General features: G+C 52.9%; 1 protein-coding gene across 3 annotated transcripts in view; it reads left to right on the forward strand.

Annotated features, from left to right (window-relative positions):
- LOC141171861 (basic phospholipase A2 PLA-B-like) overlaps positions 1 to 20,802 on the forward strand; it is a 45,959-nt gene extending 25,157 nt beyond the window's left edge. For all 3 annotated transcript variants that reach the window (XR_012252386.1, XR_012252387.1, XM_073655489.1), the window contains one exon: positions 20,146 to 20,802. Coding sequence is in view for 1 of the 3 variants with exons in the window: in XM_073655489.1 (XP_073511590.1) it covers positions 20,146 to 20,360 (215 nt within the window). In the remaining 2 variants the exon portion in view is untranslated. The remainder of the gene's footprint in view (positions 1 to 20,145) is intronic.
- The last annotated feature ends 1,267 nt before the right edge of the window (positions 20,803 to 22,069 follow it).

Below are 22,069 nucleotides of genomic sequence, written 5' to 3' on the forward strand. Positions count from 1 at the left end.
AAATCCTCAAGCTTTTAGTCTCCCAAGGATAACACAGGGTTAGAAAAGTCCTTGCGAATCCATGATTTGTTCATCTTTATGAACGTAAGTCTGTCTACATTCTCAGTGGACAGCCGCGTGCGCTTATCTGTCAGCACACCATCAGCAGCGCTGAACAAACGTTCAGAGAGAACACTGGCTGCAGGGCATGACAAGATCTCCAAGGCGTGAGTGGCGAGCTCCAGACATTTTTCCAGATTGGAATACCAAAATGAGCAAGGGTCCAGTGACACAGTCATGGCTTCGATGTTCACTTGGAGATACTCCTGCACCATCCTCTCTAGGCATTGACTATGTGTCAGACTTCTTGTCTCCTGTGGCCTTGCAAAGGATGGTCTAAAAAAGTGGTGAAACGATTCCACAAAATTGCTGTTACCAGCAGATACTGTGTTACTGTTACGGTTTGAGTGATGAAGACTCGACAGTCCCATGGTTGGCAAGTTAGAACTGTGAGATTCACTTCGTGCACCACTGGTGTTTTGTGGAAAAGCACATGTAAGATTCTGCAACAGCGTCTGCAGATACTCCTGCATGCGTCAATCCCTTTTTATGGCAGGAATTATTTCGGCAAATTTACTTTTGTACCGGGGATCTAAGAGTGTGGAAACCCAGTAGTCGGGATTACTTCGAATTCTGCAATCTGAGGGTCATGTTGCAGGTAGTGCAGCAAGAAGGCACTCATGTGTCTTGCGCATCCAGGAGGACCAAGTCCTTGTTGTGTTGGTAGAGAGGTAAGAATCATGCTTCCTTCCTCTGCCCTCTCCCCCCAACCTCGCACAACAGAAATGTGATCAAGGTCTCCCTCATCTGATGAGTCTTCCATGCCCATCGCCAGTTCATCCTCCACTTCTTCCTCGGCTCCTGCACCTTCCTCAACAGTTTGGCTGCTACCATGCGCCCTGGTTAATCCCTCTCCCCCACCCTCCCATGCCTGCCGCCTTGGTGCTGCCAACCGTCTGGACCTTGGAGATGTTATCCCTTTCGCATACGACTCCTCCTCTACTTCCTCCACCTCCTCTTGTCCCACCACCTGACTCTGAATTCTGTGTAATGTGTGCTCCAGCATGTAAATCACCGGAATAGTCATGCTGATAATGGCATCGTCGTCAGCACTAAACATCTTCGTCGCCATCAAAACTGTGCAGAAGGGTGTGTGGCGCCCCTGAGGGTTCAGTCACCACAGAGTTACTGCATCTCACCCAGAGGTGTGGTATCTCACCCTCAGGTAAGGAAGGCGTATGGCTTGGGACCCTAGCACCTGCATCCAACACATACCCGCAGTGGGGGTAGGGCGAGATTGCTCCTAAGGGAGAGCACAGTCCCAGGTCCCTAGCTGGTGGGAGGGTCCTATGTAGTGGGTGCTTAGGGGAGCAGCTTAGGGGAGCACATGCCCGGGAGAGTATAAATAGGAAGCCATCTTAGAAAAAGCAAGCCAGTCAGAGGAGGAAAAGTGACAGGAGCAGAGGCTTGGCATGAGCTCTGCTTCGGAGGCGGGCCTGGCCTGGGAGGCCCAGGACTGAAGGAGAGAAGAGAGGAGTGGGAGCAGGAAGGCTCCAGGAACCGAAGGGACCCTAGGGCTACGGGCCGTGCAGAAGGCCAACTGTACTCCCGCTGCTACCAGGAGGTAGAGGGGTCAGGCCAGATAAGGGGAACCGGTCCCTCAACTAGAGGAGAAACAGCAAGGCTCAACTAGAAACCGGAGGCTGCAGAATTTCATGTACTGCAGGCAAAAGTCCACACCAGTCTCACTAAGAAGGTAGCCACATAGGACCCAGGGGACGGAACACAAGTCGCCTGCCAAGGCCCGAGGATATCGGATAGAAGTGTCACTGGGTGTGAGGTGCAGGGAGAAGGCCAGAGAAAGGACACACAGAAGGGGGTCCTGCTAAGTACTCCAGAGCTATCTGGGGGTGGACTAAGCCCCTCACTGAGTACGCACAGCACGACGGGTGAGATTGCTCTGGTACCTGTAATCTGGACTGCAACAACTGTGAGTAAAGATCTTGGGACTGCATCACACGGACTCTGTGTTCATTACTGACTCCCTGCACTACAACCACCATCATCCACCCACACTGCCCTTCCTGTGGTGAGTAATAATACCATTGCTGCAAAACCACCAGCTTCAGAGGACTGTTCCGCAGCAGCGGCCCCTTTGGCCGCACTCCACAGGTGGCGTAGTCGGACATTATAAAATCCATATATACAAATTACCGTTGGATTGACCGCCCTGGGTCACGGACCGGGACTACAACCCCCAGCGTCTACCGGCCCGGCTCCGGGTACCCCACGGCCCAGGGGGCGCGTCAACTTCGTAGGTCCCTGATCTGAGACTACTCCTGCTGTGTGATTTGCCCCACCTCTGGATCTCGTTGGCCCAGGCTATACGTCAGAACGTATTGCAACAGTGCTTGTCGGTGCTGCCACAGTCGCTGCAACATGTGCAGAGTTGAATTCCACCGGGTAGGCACATCGCATTTCAGCCGGTGAACTGGCAGGCCCAACGACTTCTATAGAGATGTAAGTCGTTGAGCTGCGGGATGCGAATGGTGGAAGTGAGCACACAGCGACCGTGCCCTCTGCAGAAGGCCATCTAGTCCGGGATAGTGGGCTAAAAATTTATGGACAACCAGGTTCAACACGTGAGCCATACAAGGCACGTATGTGACATTGCCACGGCGAAGGGCCGCACCCAGGTTTGCATCATTGTCGCACACAGCCTTCCCTGGTTTCAGGTCCAGTGGAGACAACCATTCATGAAACTGGGTCTCCAGAGCTGACCACAAGTCCTCAGCTGTGTGACTCACATTTCCCAGACATTTCAAAGTAAACACTGATGCGTTGAGCCCTGCTGCCAGCATAGTAAGGAGGTGTGCAGGATTCCTTCTGCGCAGTTAGAAAGCAGGTGGCATTACCAGACAGGCTTTGGGTGCAGGTGGAGGACCGAGAGGAGGTTGAGGAGGCAGAAGCAGTGGAGGAACTTCGAGATAAAGAGGATTGACGCAAAACTCGTGGGGACGGTAAGACTTGGACAGCAGCCCCTTGTCCTGCTGTCACCATAGTTACCCAGTGCCCAGTCAGCGACATGTAACGCCCCTGTCCATGCCTACTCGTCCAAGTGTCTGTGGTGAAATGCACCCTGTCACACACAGAGTTTCTCAAAGAAGCGGTGATGTTGTGTGCAACATGCTGGTGGAGCGCAGGCACACCTTTCTTTGAGAAGTAGTGCCGACTGGGCATCTGGTACTGGGGCACTGCGATGGACATAAGGTCTCGAAAATCCACTGTGTCCTCCAGGCGGAAAGGCAGCATTTCTGTAGCCAACAGCTTGCAGATGGTGAAATTCAACCTCTTAGCTTTGTCATGGCTAGGAGGAAATGGTCTTTTACTTGTCCACATCTGAGGGACCGAGGGCTGGCTGTTGTGCTTTGACGGGGTTGAGTAGGGTGTCCCCGGCAAACTGCCGGTCTGTGAGGAAGATGCAGGCAGACATGTTAGGTTGCCTTGATCCAAAGGTGGTGCTCTCGATGTCAGAGAGCGCTCAACACCAGCAGGTGTTTCCACTTCCCAATGAACTGACGACCTGCCAATCACACTGGCTGTTGCAGGTAAAGAGGTGGCAGGTTTGCGTCCAAAAACATGTGTGACTGCTGTCCCCCCAGTCACAGAGGATGAAGAGGCCGCGGATGCACAAGATGGGGCAGACGGTGGTTGGCCCAGCCTGCTAGGCCGCATTGTAGCACAGTGAGCTTCCCACTGCAACTTATGCTTCATATCCATGTGACGGTACATGCATGAAGTACTCATGGATTTTTTGGCCTCTACTTAGCTTTTGGTGACAAATATTACAGATAACACGAGTTAGGTCATCCTTATCGATCTGAATACATGCCCAGGCTATGCAAGTCTTAGAGCCCATGCGACCTGAATAGCCATCACGACTTGTGGTCAGAGGCAGAGTTGTGGTTGAGGATGCAGTTGTTGATGTGCTTCCAGTACTCCGTCTCTGTCCAGGAAGGCACTGTAACATACCTGGCGGCATCCTTGCATAGTGGTCCATCTCCCACTGTGCAAGAGCGTGCACTTGTTCTCCAGTCCAGAATGTCTCTCTGGCTTCCCTCCATGCTGTCTGTGTGTGTCTGTTTCTGCTGCTTAAGGGCGGCGCCCGATCACTTCCTGCTTTTTGTACTTGCTGCAGGCACACCCCTTGTGCGTCCTCAGCCTATTGCTGTCTGTCACCTGGTACTTAAACCAGCTGCTCCAATTAACCCATGCCTGAGCATTTTCATTTAGTGTGCTCTTGCAGTCTGAATGTGCCAGGTCCCTTCTGTGTTCTCTTGTCTGCCTATCCTGGAGGCTGTATTTCCAGGCCTGTCTGAACACGCTCCTAGCCTGTTCCTCCCGCCTTCTAGGGGCCGATTACCTAGACCTGCTCCTGTATCTTGTCTGTCCTGTCTGAACACGCTCCTAGCCTGTTCCTCCGCCTTCTAGGGGCTGCTACCTAGACCCGCTCCTGTTTCTTGCTAATGTGTCTGTTCTTGTCTGTATTCTCTTCTAGCCTGTTTCCCGTGTTTCTCTATGTCCGTACCTTTCCTTTTTCTGCAGAGTCTGAACTCGTACCTAACTCCTGCTCGTTGTCACTGTACTCCCGTTTGTGAGTTTGTGGTCCACTCGCTACTTCACTGCAAGTACCCTGTGGGTATCTGGTTCTGCCTTTCCCTTCCTGTCTGTTCCGTGTGAACAGAGCCCTGTCCCCCCTGCTCTGCCTTTGCTCACCGCTCCGGCGGTTCTAGCCTGCTCTGCCTTTGCTCACCGCTCCGGCGATTCTACCCTGCTCTGCCTTTGCTCACTGCTCCGGCGGTTCTAGCCTGCTCTGCCTTTGCTCACCGCTCCGGCGGTTCTAGCCTGCTCTGCCTTTGCTCACCGCTCCGGCGGTTCTAGCCTGCTCTGCCTTTGCTCACCGCTCCGGCGGTTCTAGCCTGCTCTGCCTTTGCTCACCGCTCCGGCGTTTCTAGCCTGCTCTGCCTTTGCTCACCGCTCCGGCGGTTCTAGCCTGCTCTGCCTTTGCTCACCGCTCCGGCGTTTCTAGCCTGCTCTGCCTTTGCTCACCGCTCCGGCGGTTCTATCCTGCTCTGCCTTTGCTCACCGCTCCGGCGGTTCTAGTCTGCTCTGCCTTTGCTCACCGCTCCGGAGGTTCTAGTCTGCTCTGCCTTTGCTCACCGCTCCGGCGCTTCTAGCCTGCTCTGCCTTTGCTCACCGCTCCGGTGGTTCTAGCCTGCTCTGCCGACTCCTTTGCTCACTGCCCCGGCAGTCTTGCTCTGCTCTGACTCCTTGCTCACTGCTCCGGCAGTCTCGCTCAGCTCTGACCCTTTGCTCACCGCTCCAGGCGGCCTTGTCCTGCTCTACTCTTGCTCACCGCTCCAGGCTGCCTTGTCCTGCTCTACTCTTGCTCACCTCTCCAGGCAGCCTTGTCCTGCTCTACTCTTGCTCACTGCTCCTGGCGGCATTGTCCTGCTGTACTCTTTCTCACTGCTCCAGGCGGCCTCGTCCTGCTCTACTCTTGCTCACCGCTCCAGGCGGTCTCGTCCTGCCCTGCTCTCGCTCACCTCTCTGGGCGGCCTCACTCTGCTGTGTTTGTCCGCCACATCTGTGGTTCTGTTCCTGAGTCCCAGTGTGTACTGGGTCCTGTCCCGCCTGTGTTCCTACCTGCTAGTGCCTCCCTGTCTGCACTCTAGCCGTGCTTGCCTGTACCCCCCTGCCTGCATACCCGTCTGCCTGCATACCAGTCGTGCCTGCCTATTCCCACCAGTCTGTGTGCCAGCCTAACCAATCTGTTCCTGTATTCCCCTGTGTGGGTCAACAGCCGTGTCCGGGGTCTGTCCTGGAGTAGCACCTGGTCCCTCTGCTCGGTTCCTCCTTGGTGCACTGGCATCGTATGCCGTCGTGCGACCCTGGTTGGATCGGGTGAATACCTAGTCACGCCCCTCCAGGCATTCACTCTCCGGCACGGTCCAGTGGAATCACACGCACACGCCGCTCAGCCCGGGCGTGTGCATTACAGCATGCTCAGGCCATGGTTCCCGTTGAGCCCCATGGCCTTCGCTCTCTGAGACGTTTTCCAGCGAATACATGCATTAAAAATAAATAAATAAATAATTTTTTTCCTTAGCTGAGTTCCAGGCGAATTACGCGCCCGTCCAGATGGATCTTTCTGCACTCGTTCCTGCGGATCCTCCATGTTACTATGGGGATCCAAGACAGAGTCGTGCATTTGTGGAGCAATGCATGCTACACTTCAAGTTCTACCCTCTATGTTTTCCCACAGATCGGGCTAAGGTGGGATTCATGATGTCTTACCTAGCGGGTGATGCCTTGAATTGGATCACCCCCCTATGGGACGCACAGGATCCTATCGTCCTGGACATAATGGCCTTCCTGGTGGCCTTTCTAATGGTCTTCGATGATCCTAACCCGGAGGCTCCTGCTGAAGCTTCACTTCCCAGTATCCCGGAGCAGCCCCGATGGGTAATGTGTGTGGGTAGCACAATAGTCCTCCAGCCCAATGAGACTACTGCCCACCCAGAATCCTCACAGGGTGACTACACTCTCCGGAATACTTCTCCCAACCTCAAGAGGCAGTCCAGACGTGCTAGACGTAGAGGCAAGCCGTCACGCCAGGGACTGTCCTCCCTGAGACCTCCTGAACCCAACCTTGAAGTCCCTACTGAAGCTTCATCTCCCTGTATCCCGGAGAAGCCCCAACGGGTAATGTGCGTGGGTAGTGCACCAGTTCTCCTGCCCGAAGAGACTGCTGCCCACCCAGAATTCACACCGGAGGACCCCCTGTTGCCTCCTGAATCCCCCGGGATACCACTTGAGGACAATTGGAGAGAGACTTCCCTATACCCTGCACCTGATACCTCGCCCGCTTCGCCCAGTGAGTCCGACCTAGTGTTCTCCGAAGCAGAGGTTACCCACGAGTCTCTACACTCCTCCGATCAGGCGGAGGATCTCCAGTTGTCTCCTGAACCCTTCGGGGTGCTACCTGGTAGCGAATGGACAGAGACTTTCCAATACTCGGTACCTGATACCTCGGCTGCTTCATCCAGTGAGTCCGACCTAGTGTACTCTGAAGCAGAGGTTACCCATGAGTCTCTTCACCCCTCCGACCTGGCGGAGGACCTCCAGTTGTCTCCTGAGCCCTTCGGGGTGCTACCTGGTAGCGAAAGGACAGAGACTCTCCTATACTCTGTACCTGATACCTTGCTCGCTTCGTCCAGTGAGTCCAACCTAGTGTACTCCGAAGCAGAGGTTTCTCCCGAGTCTCTACACCCCTCCGACCAGGCGGAGGACCTCCAGTTGTCTCCAGAACCCTTCGGGGTGCCACCTGGTGGTGAATGGACAGAGACTTTCCTATATCCTGGAGCTGATACCTTGCTTGCTTCGCCTAGTGAGTCTAACCTAGTGTACTCCGAAGCAGAGGTTATTCATGAGTCTCTACACCCCTCCGACCACGTGGAGGACCTCCAGTTGCTTCTAGAAGCAGAGGTTTCTCCCGAGCCTCTACACCCCTCCGACCAGGCGGAGGACCTCCAGTTGTCTCCAGAACCCTTTGGGGTGCCACCTGGTGGTGAATGGACAGAGACTTTCCTATACTCGGCACCCGATACCTCGCCTGTTTCGTCCAGTGAGTCCGACCTAGTGTACTCTGAAGCAGATGTTTTCCCCGAGCCTCTGCACTCTTCTGACCCGGCAGAGGACCTCCAGTTGTTTCCTGACTCCTCCGGGGTACCACCAGATAACAAAGAGACAGTGTGACTCGCCCCCTGGGCCTGCGACGTGGGTTCCTTTCTGCTCCAAGCCTTGTACGGCTTTACTGGTCCCTTCGGTTGTGGCAGGCCCTCCAGGCTTCTTAGGCCAAGGAATGTACAGGCCCTTGCGGACTGGTTCTCTGCTGGGGGATGTGGAATCCTTCCAGCCTCAGACACCAAAGTCTGGTAAAGTCAGTCTCTTATCTGCCAAGACAGGCTCTCTTCGCCTCTTGTCTCTGGCTTGTGGCTCTCCTACTGCCACACTTCCTCTTAGGTGCAATCAACTTTCTGTCCCTGCTCCACTCTGGGACACGTCTCAGTGCTGAGACAGGCCATCCAGTTCTCTCTAACCCTGCCCTCAGTACCAGCTCAGCTTTTATAGGGGCAGCCTGCTCCCCCTACTGGCCTGAGACATTGCATGCTAATGTTCCCCTGACTAGAGAACCTCCCCCTTGCTCTCAGACACAGCTTTAATTACACTTGTGGCATCCAGGCCAGGGTGACACATTCCCCCCTAGTGAAATTTAGTACTCTGGGACTAAACAATAAACAAAGACAATATGCACAACCATAATGCATTAATAGACAGACGACGCACAAATTGAGTTCTTAAGGTCACAGTGTGGCCTGTGACCGGGTGTCCATATCACCAACACAACGGGGAGCCTTAACCAGGTGGGGGTCTGTCCTACCCCAAGTCCTTCACAGTCTTAGTTCATTCCTGGGTTAGGCTCTGAACGCAGTCCATGCAAAGTCCCGGTTATAAAAGTCCATAACCTTTGAGTCCTTACGGTAGCTGCAAGAAACTGAAACACACTATTAATAAACATGCAGGTAACTTGGCAAACATTTCAACATTTGGCAACAAGGTTATTTACAATTTTAGTGTACTCTATATTCTCCAGCGAGCGGGTATCTGTCCCTTTGTGCTCCTGGTTGACCTACGTAGCCCACTGTCTGGTGGCGGACGAACCTGGCTTTCCCCACTAGCGTTAGGGGTACAGCTACCAGCTGGGTGTACAGGTAGGGCAGGCAGCTGTCTGCGGGTCCTTTGGTTTACCGCAGGCATGGCAGGCTCACTGTCAGCAGAGGGTTGACTCTCCTGGGCTGCTGGTACAGGCTCTTCTGCCTCTGGAACCGCTTGCTCCTCTTTACCTTCCGGCTCTGGTGTTGGTTGTTGCTGTGCCGGTTGCAGGAAATGCAGGACGGGTACCACTATGGCATCATTTATGCGAGTCCAGGACTGAGGAAACTCTCCGAGAACGGTGCTGATCATTTCTTCCTTGTCCTCTGCGGGTTCAAGGTCACTCTGATCCTCTTCTGCACTACGGAGTTGCTCGGGGCATCTTTTGAGGTGGTCCCTGGAGACGACACTAGTGGTTTCTCCTCCGTCCTTGGTAATTACGCACACCTTTGAGTTGTCGTGGTCAGACTGCAGTACGGTGTAGGGTTCCCTTTCCCACTGGTCGTCCAACTTATGTAGCCTTCTTTTTCGCTTTAGGACCTGCTCACCAGGTTCTAGGGGACCAGCAGGGGCGTGTTGGTTGAAGAGTTTTTCTTGCCTCTCTCTCACCTGGGCCAGGCTCTTCTCCACACTCTCCTGTACCTTCTTGTACTGCAGTTGCCTTTCCGTATCCCAGTCTGCATCCGGGGAGGTATCCTCAGGTATTAGGACTCCCATCTCCAGGTCTACGGGCAGCTTTCCTGGTCTGGCTCGCATCAGGTAAGCTGGGGTGCAGTTTGTAGCATTCACCGGGATATTGTTGTATAGGTTTATCAGGTCCGGCAGTTTTTCTGGCCACAGGCTGCGTTCCTCCAGGGGCAACGTCTTCAGGAGATCAATGACTATATTGTTCATCTTCTCACATATCCCGTTGGTTTGGGGGTGGTAAGGCGTTGTACGAATCTTCTTATAGCCATAGAGGTTGCAGAACTCCTGGAAGATTTCAGCCTCGAACGCTGGACCCTGGTCTGTCAGGACCTGTTCTGGACGGCAGAAGTATTGCTGGAAGGCTCTGGCCGCTGTTTGGGCTGTCAAGTCTTTTACCTGGACCACCACGAGAAAACGGGAATAGTGGTCCACGATTGTCAGGGCATAGATGTATCCTGACCGGCTGGGAGCCAATTTGACATGGTCCAGAGCTACCAGCTCAAGAGGCTGCGTGGTGACGATGGGCCTCAAGGGTGTCTTCTGGCTGGCACGGTCCTTCCTCCTTAGGTGACAGGGGCCACAGTCTCTGCACCATTTTTCTACAGCTCCTCTCACGCCGACCCAAAAGAACCTTCCTCTTAGCAGGAACTCCAGTTTCTTCCAACCGAAGTGTCCCGCTCTGTCATGGTAAGCCCCCAGGACCATAGCTGCATCCCGCCTTGGGACCACGACTTGCCAGGTCAGCTCGTGCGTCCGGTGGTTGACAATCCTTCTGCACAACTTACCTTCGTAGAGGAACAGCTTGCTCTTCTCCTTCCATAGCTGCTTAGCTTCCTCTGGGGCATCCGGATCCATGCGGGCGTCTTCCTGGGTCAGCAGATCTTTCACCAGGCGGATGGCAGGGTCACTATCTTGGGTCTCGGCCCAGCTGTGGTGAGGTAGACGATTGATCATCACGGTTGTTAGATCCTCCTCCTTCACGCGGTGGGAGTATTGAGCGGCTCCATACCGGTGAAACGCGGGGAGTTCTACCTCCTCCAGCTCTTCTGGGTCTTCGTCACCTTCAGGTAAGTGAGGCATTCTTGATAGGGCGTCAGCGTTGGCATTGGTTTTGCCGGCTCGGTACTTGATCACGAAGTCATAGTTGGAGAGACGGGCCATCCACCGCTGTTCTAGGGCACCCAGTCTTGCATTGTCCAGGTGTGTCAATGGGTTGTTGTCCGTGTACACGGTGAACTTTGCGGAGGCCAGGTAATGCTTGAAGCGTTCCGTCACGGCCCACACCACCGCCAAGAATTCTAGCTTGAAGGAGCTGTAATTCTCCGGGTTCCTCTCGGTGGGCCTCAGCTTCCGACTGGCGTATGCGATCACCCGTTCTCTGCCCTGTTGGTTTTGGGACAGTACGGCTCCCAGTCCCACATTACTGGCGTCTGTGTGGAGAATGAAAGGCTGGCCGTAATCAGGGTAGGCCAGGATCTCTTCCCCCGTGAAGGCCATCTTCAACTGGCGGAAGGACTCCTCTTCCGGTTTATCCCACTTGAAGGGTGGCTTTTGACTTCTGGACTTCGACTGTCCTATCAGGAGGTCCTGCATAGGAGCTGCCATCTTAGTGAACCCGGGGATGAACATTCGGTAGTAGCCTACCAACCCGAGAAACTGTCTCACCTCTTTGATGTTCGAGGGGCTTGGCCAGCTCTTGATTGCTGTGACCTTGTCAGGGTCGGAGGCCACTCCTTCTGCGCTTACCACGTGCCCTAGGTACTGGACCTTTGGCTTCAGCAGGTGACACTTCGATGGTTTCACCTTCAGGCCATAGCCTGCCAGGGCTTCGAACACCTCGGCCAGGTGCTTGAGATGGTCCTCGTAGGTCTTCAAATAGACGATCACGTCGTCCAGGTAAAGGAGGACCGTCTCGAAGTTTCGGTGCCCTAGACAGCATTCCATCAGACGCTGGAAGGTCTCTGGTGCGTTGCAGAGCCCGAAAGGCATACAGTTGAATTCGCTCAGTCCCATCGGGGTGGTGAAGGCGGTCTTCTCCTTGTCAGCCTCTGCCACAGGAACCAGCCAGTACCCGCTAGTAAGGTCCAAAGTAGAAAAGAAGTTAGCAGATTTTAGTGCGGCTAAAGACTCCTCTATTCTAGGCAGCGGATATGCGTCTTTGTGGGTGATACGGTTGATTTGTCTATAGTCCACGCACATTCTCATGGTGCCGTCTTTCTTTTTGACCAGAACCAAGGGGGCTGCCCAGGGGCTACAGCTGTCTCTAATGACCCCAGCTTCTTTCATCTCTCTTAGCATGCAATTTGCGTTCTGATAATGCGCAGGGGGTACAGGTCAGTGTCTTTCTTTTATCGGTGGGTGGCTCCCTGTGGGAATGTGGTGTTCTATCCCTTTTACTCTGCCGAAGTCTAGCGGGTGCTTACTAAAGACTCTCTCGTACTCCTGTACCACCCGGTAGACTCCTTGTTTTTGGTGCTGGGGAGTGGAGTCAGCACCCACGTGGAGTTTCTGGCACCAGTCCTCCTTTTGTTTCTGGGAGCCATTACCCTCCGCCTGAGGAGATGGAGGCAAGGGTTCCACGGCCCTTATAGCTTTGTGTTCGACAACAAACAGTTTGGCGAGTGTAGCGTACCTGGGTAAGTGTACTTACCTCTCCCCAATGTTGAGGATGCGGACGGGCACCCTCCCATGACGGACATCAACCACCCCCCGGGCTGTCAAAATGGTGGGCCTGCTGTCTGATTACACGGGTTCTACCATGGCTTGGTAGTCTCTACCTCTCAACCCGATTGCAGTCCGACACCAGATCATCATTTCACTTTTGGGAGGCATGGAAATGGGGAATGGGTCACTCAGTCTTACGCTACCGATCTCACCACCAGACAGTTCTACCTGCTGCCGTCTCATCAGGTCTTTTATCTCCTTGTTGAGGACTCTCTGTTGGCTGGAACTAGCATTCACTGCCACCTGTTGTAGAATTACAATTACCTCTGAAAGACAATTTTCAATTACGTTAGTACCCACAGTTATTTTAGGGTGACTTTCACGTCGGTCAATGTCCACAATAATTACTCCCTGTGCCGGTAGTTCAACTTTACCAATTTTAATGGTCATCTCCTTGAACCCCATCTGCGGCACGAGTAAGCCATTACTGGCGATGATGCTCAAGTTACTGTCTGGATACCGTGTGATATCAGCATCAGTCCAATACTGCTTAAAAAGTACATGAGGGATAGTGGTTACTTGTGACCCAGTATCCAGCAAGGCGCTCATGGGGATACCGTCCAGCACCACGGGTAAAACGGGGCGCCCCCCAACGTACTTATCACGCCAATTATAAGGGCCTGGTGATCTTATGCCTGGGGGTTGGCCCTCTGCCCCATGTTAGACCCGTTTAAATTACAGTACCTTGAAATGTGTCCGGGCTGGTTGCATCGACGGCAAATGGGCTGGCCATCCTCTGCGTAGCGGTCTGTGGGCCTCCCTCGGAACGACGGGATCCTCCTCTGTCGACGCCACGGGACATCCTCCGGACTTGAAGCCGACTCGATGGGTCTTGACGGGTCCACTTGCAACGCCTGGACGGTCCTGGTCAACGCCGCGACGCTCCTGGTCAGCTCCTGGACTTGGTGGTGCAGATCTTTCGACGGTGCTCGGTTCAGGGCCTGTCCATCAGCCCCCACGGGGTCCATAGAGGAGGGCGCCGCCTCCTGGTGGTAGGTGAGAGCAGGGCACCGGGGGTTTATAGCGCCACTGGTTGCAGGTTCACGGAGCACCCTTATGGCCCTGTCCTTAAATTGGGCAAAGGTCAGATCAGGGTTCTGAAAGAACATGTGGTGCAGTTGGGCCCTGTGGGCGCTAGACAGCAGACCTTCTATGAATTGCTCTGTCAGTAACTTATCCGTTTCCTGCACACTGCCAGGGTCAGTTTGTTGGATGGCCCTTAGGGCTTCCTGCAGATTTAGGGCATAGTCTCTGATGCTGTCCTGTGCCCGCTGCTTACATCCATAGAACCTTATTTTAATCTCAGCGGAGGTACGTGTGTCAAAGGTACCCCGCAGCCGGGCCAGAATACCCTTCACAGTCCTTTTCTCCTCAGTGGGCCATGATTTTACCTCCCTTTGGGCTGCGCCAGTTAACTGCCCTGTCAATATGCTGACCTTCGTTTCCTCTGTCAGGGGGTAAACCTGGAACAAACTGTACAGCCTTTCCTTAAAGTCAGTTAGGGCATGGGGCTCCCCTGAGTACTTGGGCAGCCAGGCCGCTCCAGGGATGTAGGGCAGGGAAAAGGGCATCACCGCTGCTGCAGCTGCGTTGGTGGTAGTGGGCGCCTCTGTGTCCGACATCTTCCTCCCCCCTAGTTAAGCGTGGCCTACCTTCCGACGATCCTCTTCTGTAGGCCGCGGCTCCACTGCTGCTGCTCTGGTCGAGGACCTTGCGTCGCGTCCTGATGACGTCAGCGTCGCTCTCTCTCCCTTCCAGGACCTTGCGCAGCGTCGGTGCGTGGGGCGGAGCTTCGGATCTCGCGCGGTTTTGACGTCCACGCCCCTCTTCTTCCTGCTCGGCGTCCTGAAGATGGCGTCCGATGGCGGGAAGCAGCTGCGGATGGCGGGAAAACGGCAGAAGACAGCGGGAAACGGTCCAAGATGGAGTCTGATGGCGGGAATCGGCTCCGGATGGCGGGAAACAACTCCGGACGGCGGGAAACTTCGCCACAGGTAAGTTACAAAAGTCTTTTTCAGGCACGCAGTACCCGGTGGTTGCGGGCACGAAATCCTGCCGACTACGCCAAAGCTGATTCGCCCCCTGGGCCGTGGGGCACTCGGATTCGGGCAGTGGGGGGAACGATGGGAGTAGTAGTGGCAACCCGGTTCCGTGGCTCAGGGTGGTCAGGCCAGTGGTAGTCCGTTATGTGCTGATGTTTATGTCCGACTACGCCACCCGGATTGCGGTTATTAGGAACCGCCGCTGCATGCAGACCGCTGGGGATGATGAGGTGTGCAGCTAGAGTAGTGTGACTCCCCACGGGAAGAGTGCGGCCCCAGGGCAGTATAGTGGATGGTGGGAGTGATGGTAGTGAGAGTCCCAGTGCTGATAGTGCTGGAGGAGCAAGGAGCACACAGACAACAGGTTGCAGTCCAGGGTCTTTACTAAAACAGCTAAACTGATCCATAAACAGTCCCAGCTAGGAGGGGACCTGGATGTCTGAGAGCAACGGGGAAATTGGCCCTGGTCAGGGTGAGGGTGTAGGCCTACCGTGCTTTCTGCGCTCCTTCTGGCTATCTCCTCGTTATAGGGTAACAGCCAACGTTTCCGAGCTTTCCGTGTATTCTCGCCTGTATGGCCTGCGACGTGGGTTCCTTTCTGCTCCCAGCCTTGTACGGCTTTACTGGTCCCTTCGGTTGTGGCAGGGCCTCCAGGCTTCTTAGGCCAAGGAATGTACAGTCCCTTGCGGACTGGTTCTCTGCTGGGGGATGTGGAATCCTTCCAGCCTCAGACACCAAAGTCTGGTAAAGTCAGTCTCTTATCTGCCAAGACAGGCTCTCTTCGCCTCTTGTCTCTGGCTTGTGGCTCTCCTACTGCCACACTTCCTCTTAGGTGCAATCAACTTTCTGTCCCTGCTCCACTCTGGGACACGTCTCAGTGCTGAGACAGGCCATCCAGTTCTCTCTAACCCTGCCCTCAGTACCAGCTTTTATAGGGGCAGCCTGCTCCCCCTACTGGCCTGAGACAGGAGGCATTGCATGCTAATGTTCCCCTGACTAGAGAACCTTCCCCTTGCTCTCAGACACAGCTTTAATTACACTTGTGGCATCCAGGCCAGGGTGACACAAGTGACTTTTCCTCACCCTGTACCTGATAACCCGTCTATTTCTTCCTGTGAGCTTGACAAGATGTACCTCGAAGCAGAAATTACCCCCAAGTCTCTGCTCCCCTCCAACCCGGTGGAGGACTTGCAGTTGTCTCCTGTACCCTCTGGGGTGCCACCTGAAAATATATGGAGAGAGACTTCCTTGTGTGCTGTTCCTGGTACTCCACCCATTTCGTCTGTTGCTAAGGGTGGCTGGATGGGAGGTAGCATCCTAGCTACCCAGAGGAGACCAGTTTTTCCGGTGGACAGTGGAAGTGATCTCCTTGAAGTTAAGGATTAGCCCTCGAATTCCCTGCGGAACATTCTGGCAGGCCTGAAGAAGAGGGGGCGTAAGGGGGGGGGTACTGTAACATACCTGGCGGCGTCCTTGCATAGTGGTCCATCTCCCACTGTGCAAGAGCGCGCACTTGATCTCCAGTCCAGAATGTCTCTCTGGCTTCCCTCCATGCTGTCTGTTTGTGTCTGTTTCTGCTGCTTAAGGGCAATGCCCGATCATTTCATGCTTTTTGTACTTGCTGCAGGAACACCCCTTGTGCGTCCTCAGCCTATTGCTGTCTGTCACCTGGTGCTTAAACCAGCTGCTCCAATTAACCCATGCCTGAGCATTGTGTTTTCATTTAGTGTGCCCTTGCACTCTGAATGTGCCAGGTCCCTTCTGTGTTCTCTTGTCTGCCTATCCTGGAGGCTGTATTTCCAGGCCTGTCTGAACACGCTCCTAGCCTGTTCCTCCCGCCTTCTAGGGGCTGATTACCTAGACCCGCTCCTGTATCTTGTCTGTCCTGTCTGAACACGCTCCTAGCCTGTTCCTCCGCCTTCTAGGGGCTGCTACCTAGACCCGCTCCTGTTTCTTGCTACTGTGTCTGTTCTTGTCTGTATTCTCTTCTAGCCTGTTTCCCGTGTTTCTCTATGTCCGTACCTTTCCTTTTTCTGCAGAGTCTGAACTCGTACCTAACTCCTGCTCGTTGTCACTGTACTCCCGTTTGTGAGTTTGTGGTCCACTCGCTACTTCACTGCAAGTACCCTGTGGGTATCTGGGTCTGCCTTTCCCTTCCTGTCTGTTCCGTGTGAACAGAGCCCTGTCCCCCCTGCTCTGCCTTTGCTCACCGCTCCGGCGGTTCTAGCCTGCTCTGCCTTTGCTCACTGCTCCGGCGGTTCTAGCCTGCTCTGCCTTTGCTCACCGCTCCGGCGGTTCTAGCCTGCTCTGCCTTTGCTCACCGCTCCGGCGGTTCTAGCCTGCTCTGCCTTTGCTCACCGCTCCAGCGGTTCTAGCCTGCTCTGCCTTTGCTCACCGCTCCGGCGGTTCTAGCCTGCTCTGCCTTTGCTCACCGCTCCGGCGGTTCTAGCCTGCTCTGCCGACTCCTTTGCTCACTGCCCCGGTAGTCTTGCTCTGCTCTGACTCCTTGCTCACTGCTCCGGCAGTCTCGCTCAGCTCTGACCCTTTGCTCACCGCTCCAGGCGGCCTTGTCCTGCTCTACTCTTACTCACCGCTCCAGGTGGCCTTGTCCTGCTCTACTCTTACTCACCGCTCCAGGCGGCCTTGTCCTGCTCTACTCTTGCTCACCGCTCCTGGCGGCATTGTCCTGCTCTACTCTTTCTCACTGCTCCAGGCGGCCTCGTCCTGCTCTACTCTTGCTCACTGCTCCAGGCGGTCTCGCCCTGCCCTGCTCTCGCTCACCTCTCTGGGCGGCCTTACTCTGCTGTTTGTCTGCCACATCTGTGGTTCTGTTCCTGAGTTCCAGTGTGTACTGGGTCCTGTCCCGCCTGTGTTCCTACCTGCTAGTGCCTCCCTGTCTGCACTCTAGCCATGCTTGCCTGTACCCCCCTGCCTGCATACCCGCCTGCCTGCATACCAGTCGTGCCTGCCTATTCCCACCAGTCTGTGTGCCAGCCTAACCAGTCTGTTCCTGTATTCCCCTGTGTGGGTCAACAGCCGTGTCCGGGATCTGTCCTGGAGAAGCACCTGGTCCCTCTGCTCGGTTCCTCCTTGGTGCACTGGCGTCGTATGCCGTCGTGCGACCCTGGTCGGATCGGGTGAATACCTAGTCACGTCCCTCCAGGCATTCACTCTCCGGCAAAGTCCAGTGGAATCACACGCACACGCCGCTCAGCCCGGGCGTGTGCATTACAGGCGCAACCTAACCTCGTCGTCAATAGCATCTGTGACGCCCCGCTGCGCTTGGTATCACAGATCCTAGAAGAGTGTATTGATGGAATCCTCCACAAGAGGCCCCCATAAACATTCACACATCTCCACCTTCCACCTCAGACCAGCAGAGGGAGCCCATTAGGGATATAAATAGGGAAGGTGGAGCTAGGCAGTTCAGTTCCTCTGAAGAGTTCCTGCAGTAGAGAAGCCTAAGAGAGGTCAGTCTGCAGTGGAGCTCAGTCTAGTCTAGAGAACTCAGTTAATAGTTCAGCAGTGGAGCACGAAGCTCCTGCTAGCTAGATTCAGGGAGTCCAGATACAGCTTAAGGTGTGCCGGCACCATAAGATCGGTGAAGCGCGGCAAGCTGCCGTTAGTGTGTATAGCCTAGTGAGGGCCCGAGTAGGCCGAAGGTGAGTGGCGAGTTAGTACATAAGGGGCAGAGGAGCTTAACCAGCTCACCCCGAAGCATTTACCGGACACCGGATCCGAGCTTACTGGGATCTCTATGACCCAGTAAGGCATAACCGCAATCCCTGGAGAACTACAAGTCCCAGGATCGCTAAGGTGCTGATACGTAACAGAGCCAGGAGACGCTTAGGCCCCACATACTGGGAGCGTGAACTCCAAGAGAAGGCCCTACCACAAGGTCAGCCAGCGCAGGACAGAGACAAAGTTAGGCCTAGCTCCAGGCAGGTCAGAAACTTACTACGCAGAGGCAAGAAACAGGATGCCCTACACCCGCTCATTGGGGAGGATCCTGATATGCACCCTTCACCCTACAGTGCTCCGGGATGTGCCTGAATTTCCTCCAGTAAAAGGTACTGAAGTGCTTGCTCTGACCCAGCTGGGTCTCGCCTGTCCTGCATTCCCCCTGCATACGCTGCCCTGAGACCTAGCTCCACCTGTGGGGAGCTATACCATCGAGCTGCCTTATCACGGGCCTCAGTGGACTGCTGCAGCGCTGGTGCTTCTCACCAGATACCACAGGTGGTGTCATGAACTCTTACAAAATTAACAATTATCCACCCTTTTAAAGAGTGACCTCAGGGTACGGGCCAGGGAGCCAACCACCGCGACATCCCCAAGGCTAAGCAAAGGCCCGGGTGACCTCATAGACTGGCTGACTGTGGGTTGACAGTAAGTGGGATCTCCAACCTTGTCATCATCACCCTGTGTGTTATCACACCCGTCGTCCTCAGAGCCAACCTCTTCCTGCCCTGACCGAAAAGTCAAGTTGTCGCTCCAATCAGGTATTTGAGTCTCATCATAGTCTTCATCATTGTCTCCACCAACAGGAGTTACAGTTTGGGAACGAGGGTCTACATTATGCTCAGAACCTTCTTCATCTGGTTATGGATCCGACTCATAAAGATTCTGGGCATCAGTGCAGATCATTTCCTCGTCTGGATTCACAGAAGCGCTGGAGTCGACCTCTGATTCCCAGGCTATAGTATGAGTAAACAGCTCTGCAGACTCAACCATCTGTTCTACCTCATACTCAGACGGGCAGCTGGAGACTTGGGAGCTGTGAGGAAGCAAGTGCGATTGGGGTGACACCTCTGAGGACTGGAGTATTTGTGATGTTGAAATTGAGGTGGAGGAGAGCCCACTTGAAGGAGCTCTTGATATCTGTTGAAGCACCTGCTGTTTTTGTGCCTCATCTGGAATTTGTAGCGATGGGCGTGTCTGTAACAAAGGGACCATATCACATTGTCCACGAAAATAAGTCGACATGTTAGTTTGGCTGGAAGATGGTCTTTCTTCTGCAGATGTTACTCCCCCCCCACCGCGGGGGGGCTCGACCCACCAGCGGACAGGCACCAGTATTGGGAGAGGGGGGCTGGCCGTCAGGGTCCACCGCGGCTCTGGCACAAACCCGGCGAAACGGAGGTGGCACGGGCAGGAACGGACTGGCCGTGTCGGCTTCTCACTTTTTGGATTTTAGAAGGGCATGACATGCCTATATCTGTGTCTCCCCCTCCTTTTACTCCTCCACCTCTTTTCTTTTCGCATGACTATATGTACTTGTCACTTTTCCATGTGTTAGTTGTGTCTTCTGAGCAGTTTGGCAGCTTTTGGACACCTTTGAAAGTGTTTTCTATGTGTTTTTGTTTGCCTGCCATTGGTTTTAACGGTGTTCGAAGGTGTTCGATGAACCAAACCGAACTCGAACACTAAGGGGGTGGTTCAACACTATTGCTAATGTGATACATCAAGCCAGCAAGCTTTTTTCTTTTCATTTGCTAAAGTGATAGGGCAAGCTGTAGTAACCCACTTTGTAAATTTTTGTGGGTGAAATTACCATTGCGGGAAAAATCACAGCATGGCCATTGTTTGGGTGTTTCCGGTGCAAATTCATCGCCATTGACTTGCATTGAATCACATCAAAACCGCCGGTAAAATAAATATGCTTGCGGATTTGCTGCCTTTCAGTTAAAGCCAATAGGTGCAAATTCACGCCGGAAAAGTGGTGCGGGTGGTACCCGGGTTGGGAGAGGAGGACTACTGCTCCCTTCATCCAACTGCTCCACACTAGTCAGCACCATTCACAAGTAAATCAGATTACAGATCCTTTGTCTCAGACACGGATCCTTCATAATGATAAATGTTTCTGTTACTCCCGCAGATCGGAATAGGTACACAGGAGGATGTGCCACAAAAATCTGTGAGTGCGACCTGAAAACCGTGATATGTCTAATGGACACCAAGAATTCAGAAGAGAACACAAAATATGAGGAAAAGTGTTACAAGAAACTTCAACCCTGCAGTGATGATGAGGATAAATCATTCCTCACGAAGTTGTTAGAAATATATCCATTTTTAACGTCTCAGATCTCATAAGATCTTTACACTATATTCCTCCAATTAATTGTTATTAGAAACCGAGGACAAGACAAAGAAGGCTGCTGTGATATCATCGACATGGGGAGATATACAACATCTATGTTCTGCTGGTGCAGTCACTGTGTACATACATTACATTACTGATCCTGAGTTACCTCCTGTATTATACTCCAGAGCTGCACTCACTATTCTCCTGGTGCAGTCACTGTGTTCATACATTACATTACTGATCCTGAGTTACATCCTGTATTATACTCCAGAGCTGCACTCACTATTCTGCTGGTGGAGTCACTATGTACATACATTACATTACTGATCCTGAGTTACCTCCTGAATTATACTCCAGAGCTGCACTCACTATTCTCCTGGTGCAGTCACTGTGTTCATACATTACATTACTGATCCTGTACTGAGAAAATAAATCTACAATTAATATAAATACTTGGGTCGTTTTCCTCTGAAGTTTGTGCTGTATTAAACCTCTTCATAGTCACTATTCTGCTGGTGCAGTCACTGTGTACATAAATTACATTACTGATCCTGCATTACATCCTGTATTATACTCCAGAGCTGCACTCACTATTCTGCTGGTGCAGTCACTGTGTACATACATTACATAACTGATCCTGCATTACATCCTGTATTATACTCCAGAGCTGCACTCACTATTCTGCTGGTGCAGGCACTGTGCATATACATTACATTACTGATCCTGAGTTACATCCTGTATTATACTCCAGAGCTGCACTCACTATTCTGCTGGTGCAGTCACTGTATACATACATTACATTACTGATCCTGAGTTACATCCTGTATTATACTCCAGAGCTGCACTCACTATTCTGCAGGTGCCGTCACTGGGTACATACATTACATTACTGATCCTGAGTTACATCCTGTATTATACTCCAGAGCTGCACTCACTATTCTGCAGGTGCCGTCACTGGGTACATACATTACATTACTGATCATGAGTTACATCCTGTAGATCTTTTATTATAAAAATGAAAAACATAACAATAATAATAACAGAAACATAACAAAATTAATAACCAGAAAATAAACAATGTAATGAACTGGTCCAGCCGCTCCCTCTCTCCTCACACACATATTATACATATATACACAATAATAATTACCTACACCATGACATCTGGTCCGGTTACCAAAAAAAAAAAAAAAATAAAAAAAATAAAAAAAAAAAAATAACAATATAATAAACAATAACCGACAAATTATATACAAACTAATATATACATTTTTTTTTTTTTTTTTTAAATAAATAAAATAAATACTAACTATACAAATATATGCAAGACAAAACAAAACCCCCCACACTCGAGCCCACCAGTCCCTCCCCGGCACTGACCTGAGAGCTGGTCCTGCGTCTCATGCCTCAGTCCATGTCCAACGTCCATAGGCCAGATCAGGCAGTGCCAGTTTTTCACCCAAATAACCAGTGTCCCACAAGATGAACCCACCTCCCCCCTTTTCCCTCCACCCAACCTAACACCTCCACCCAAACCCATATATACAATATATACAGAAACAAACAATACAATAACCACAACTGACAAAGCCCAAGTTCGGCGCCTGCAGCCCTACATCACTGTCTACTGATCAATAAAACAAAAATCTATGGTGTCAGCAGCAGCCCACCACCAGGAGAGGAGAAGACCAGACTAGGGCACACTAAAAGAAAAGCC

This window comes from Phyllobates terribilis, unplaced genomic scaffold, assembly GCF_046119375.1.
Source record: "Phyllobates terribilis strain yellow unplaced genomic scaffold, ASM4611937v1 Scaffold_12__6_contigs__length_324123572, whole genome shotgun sequence".
NCBI classification, from domain to species: Eukaryota; Metazoa; Chordata; class Amphibia; order Anura; family Dendrobatidae; genus Phyllobates; species Phyllobates terribilis.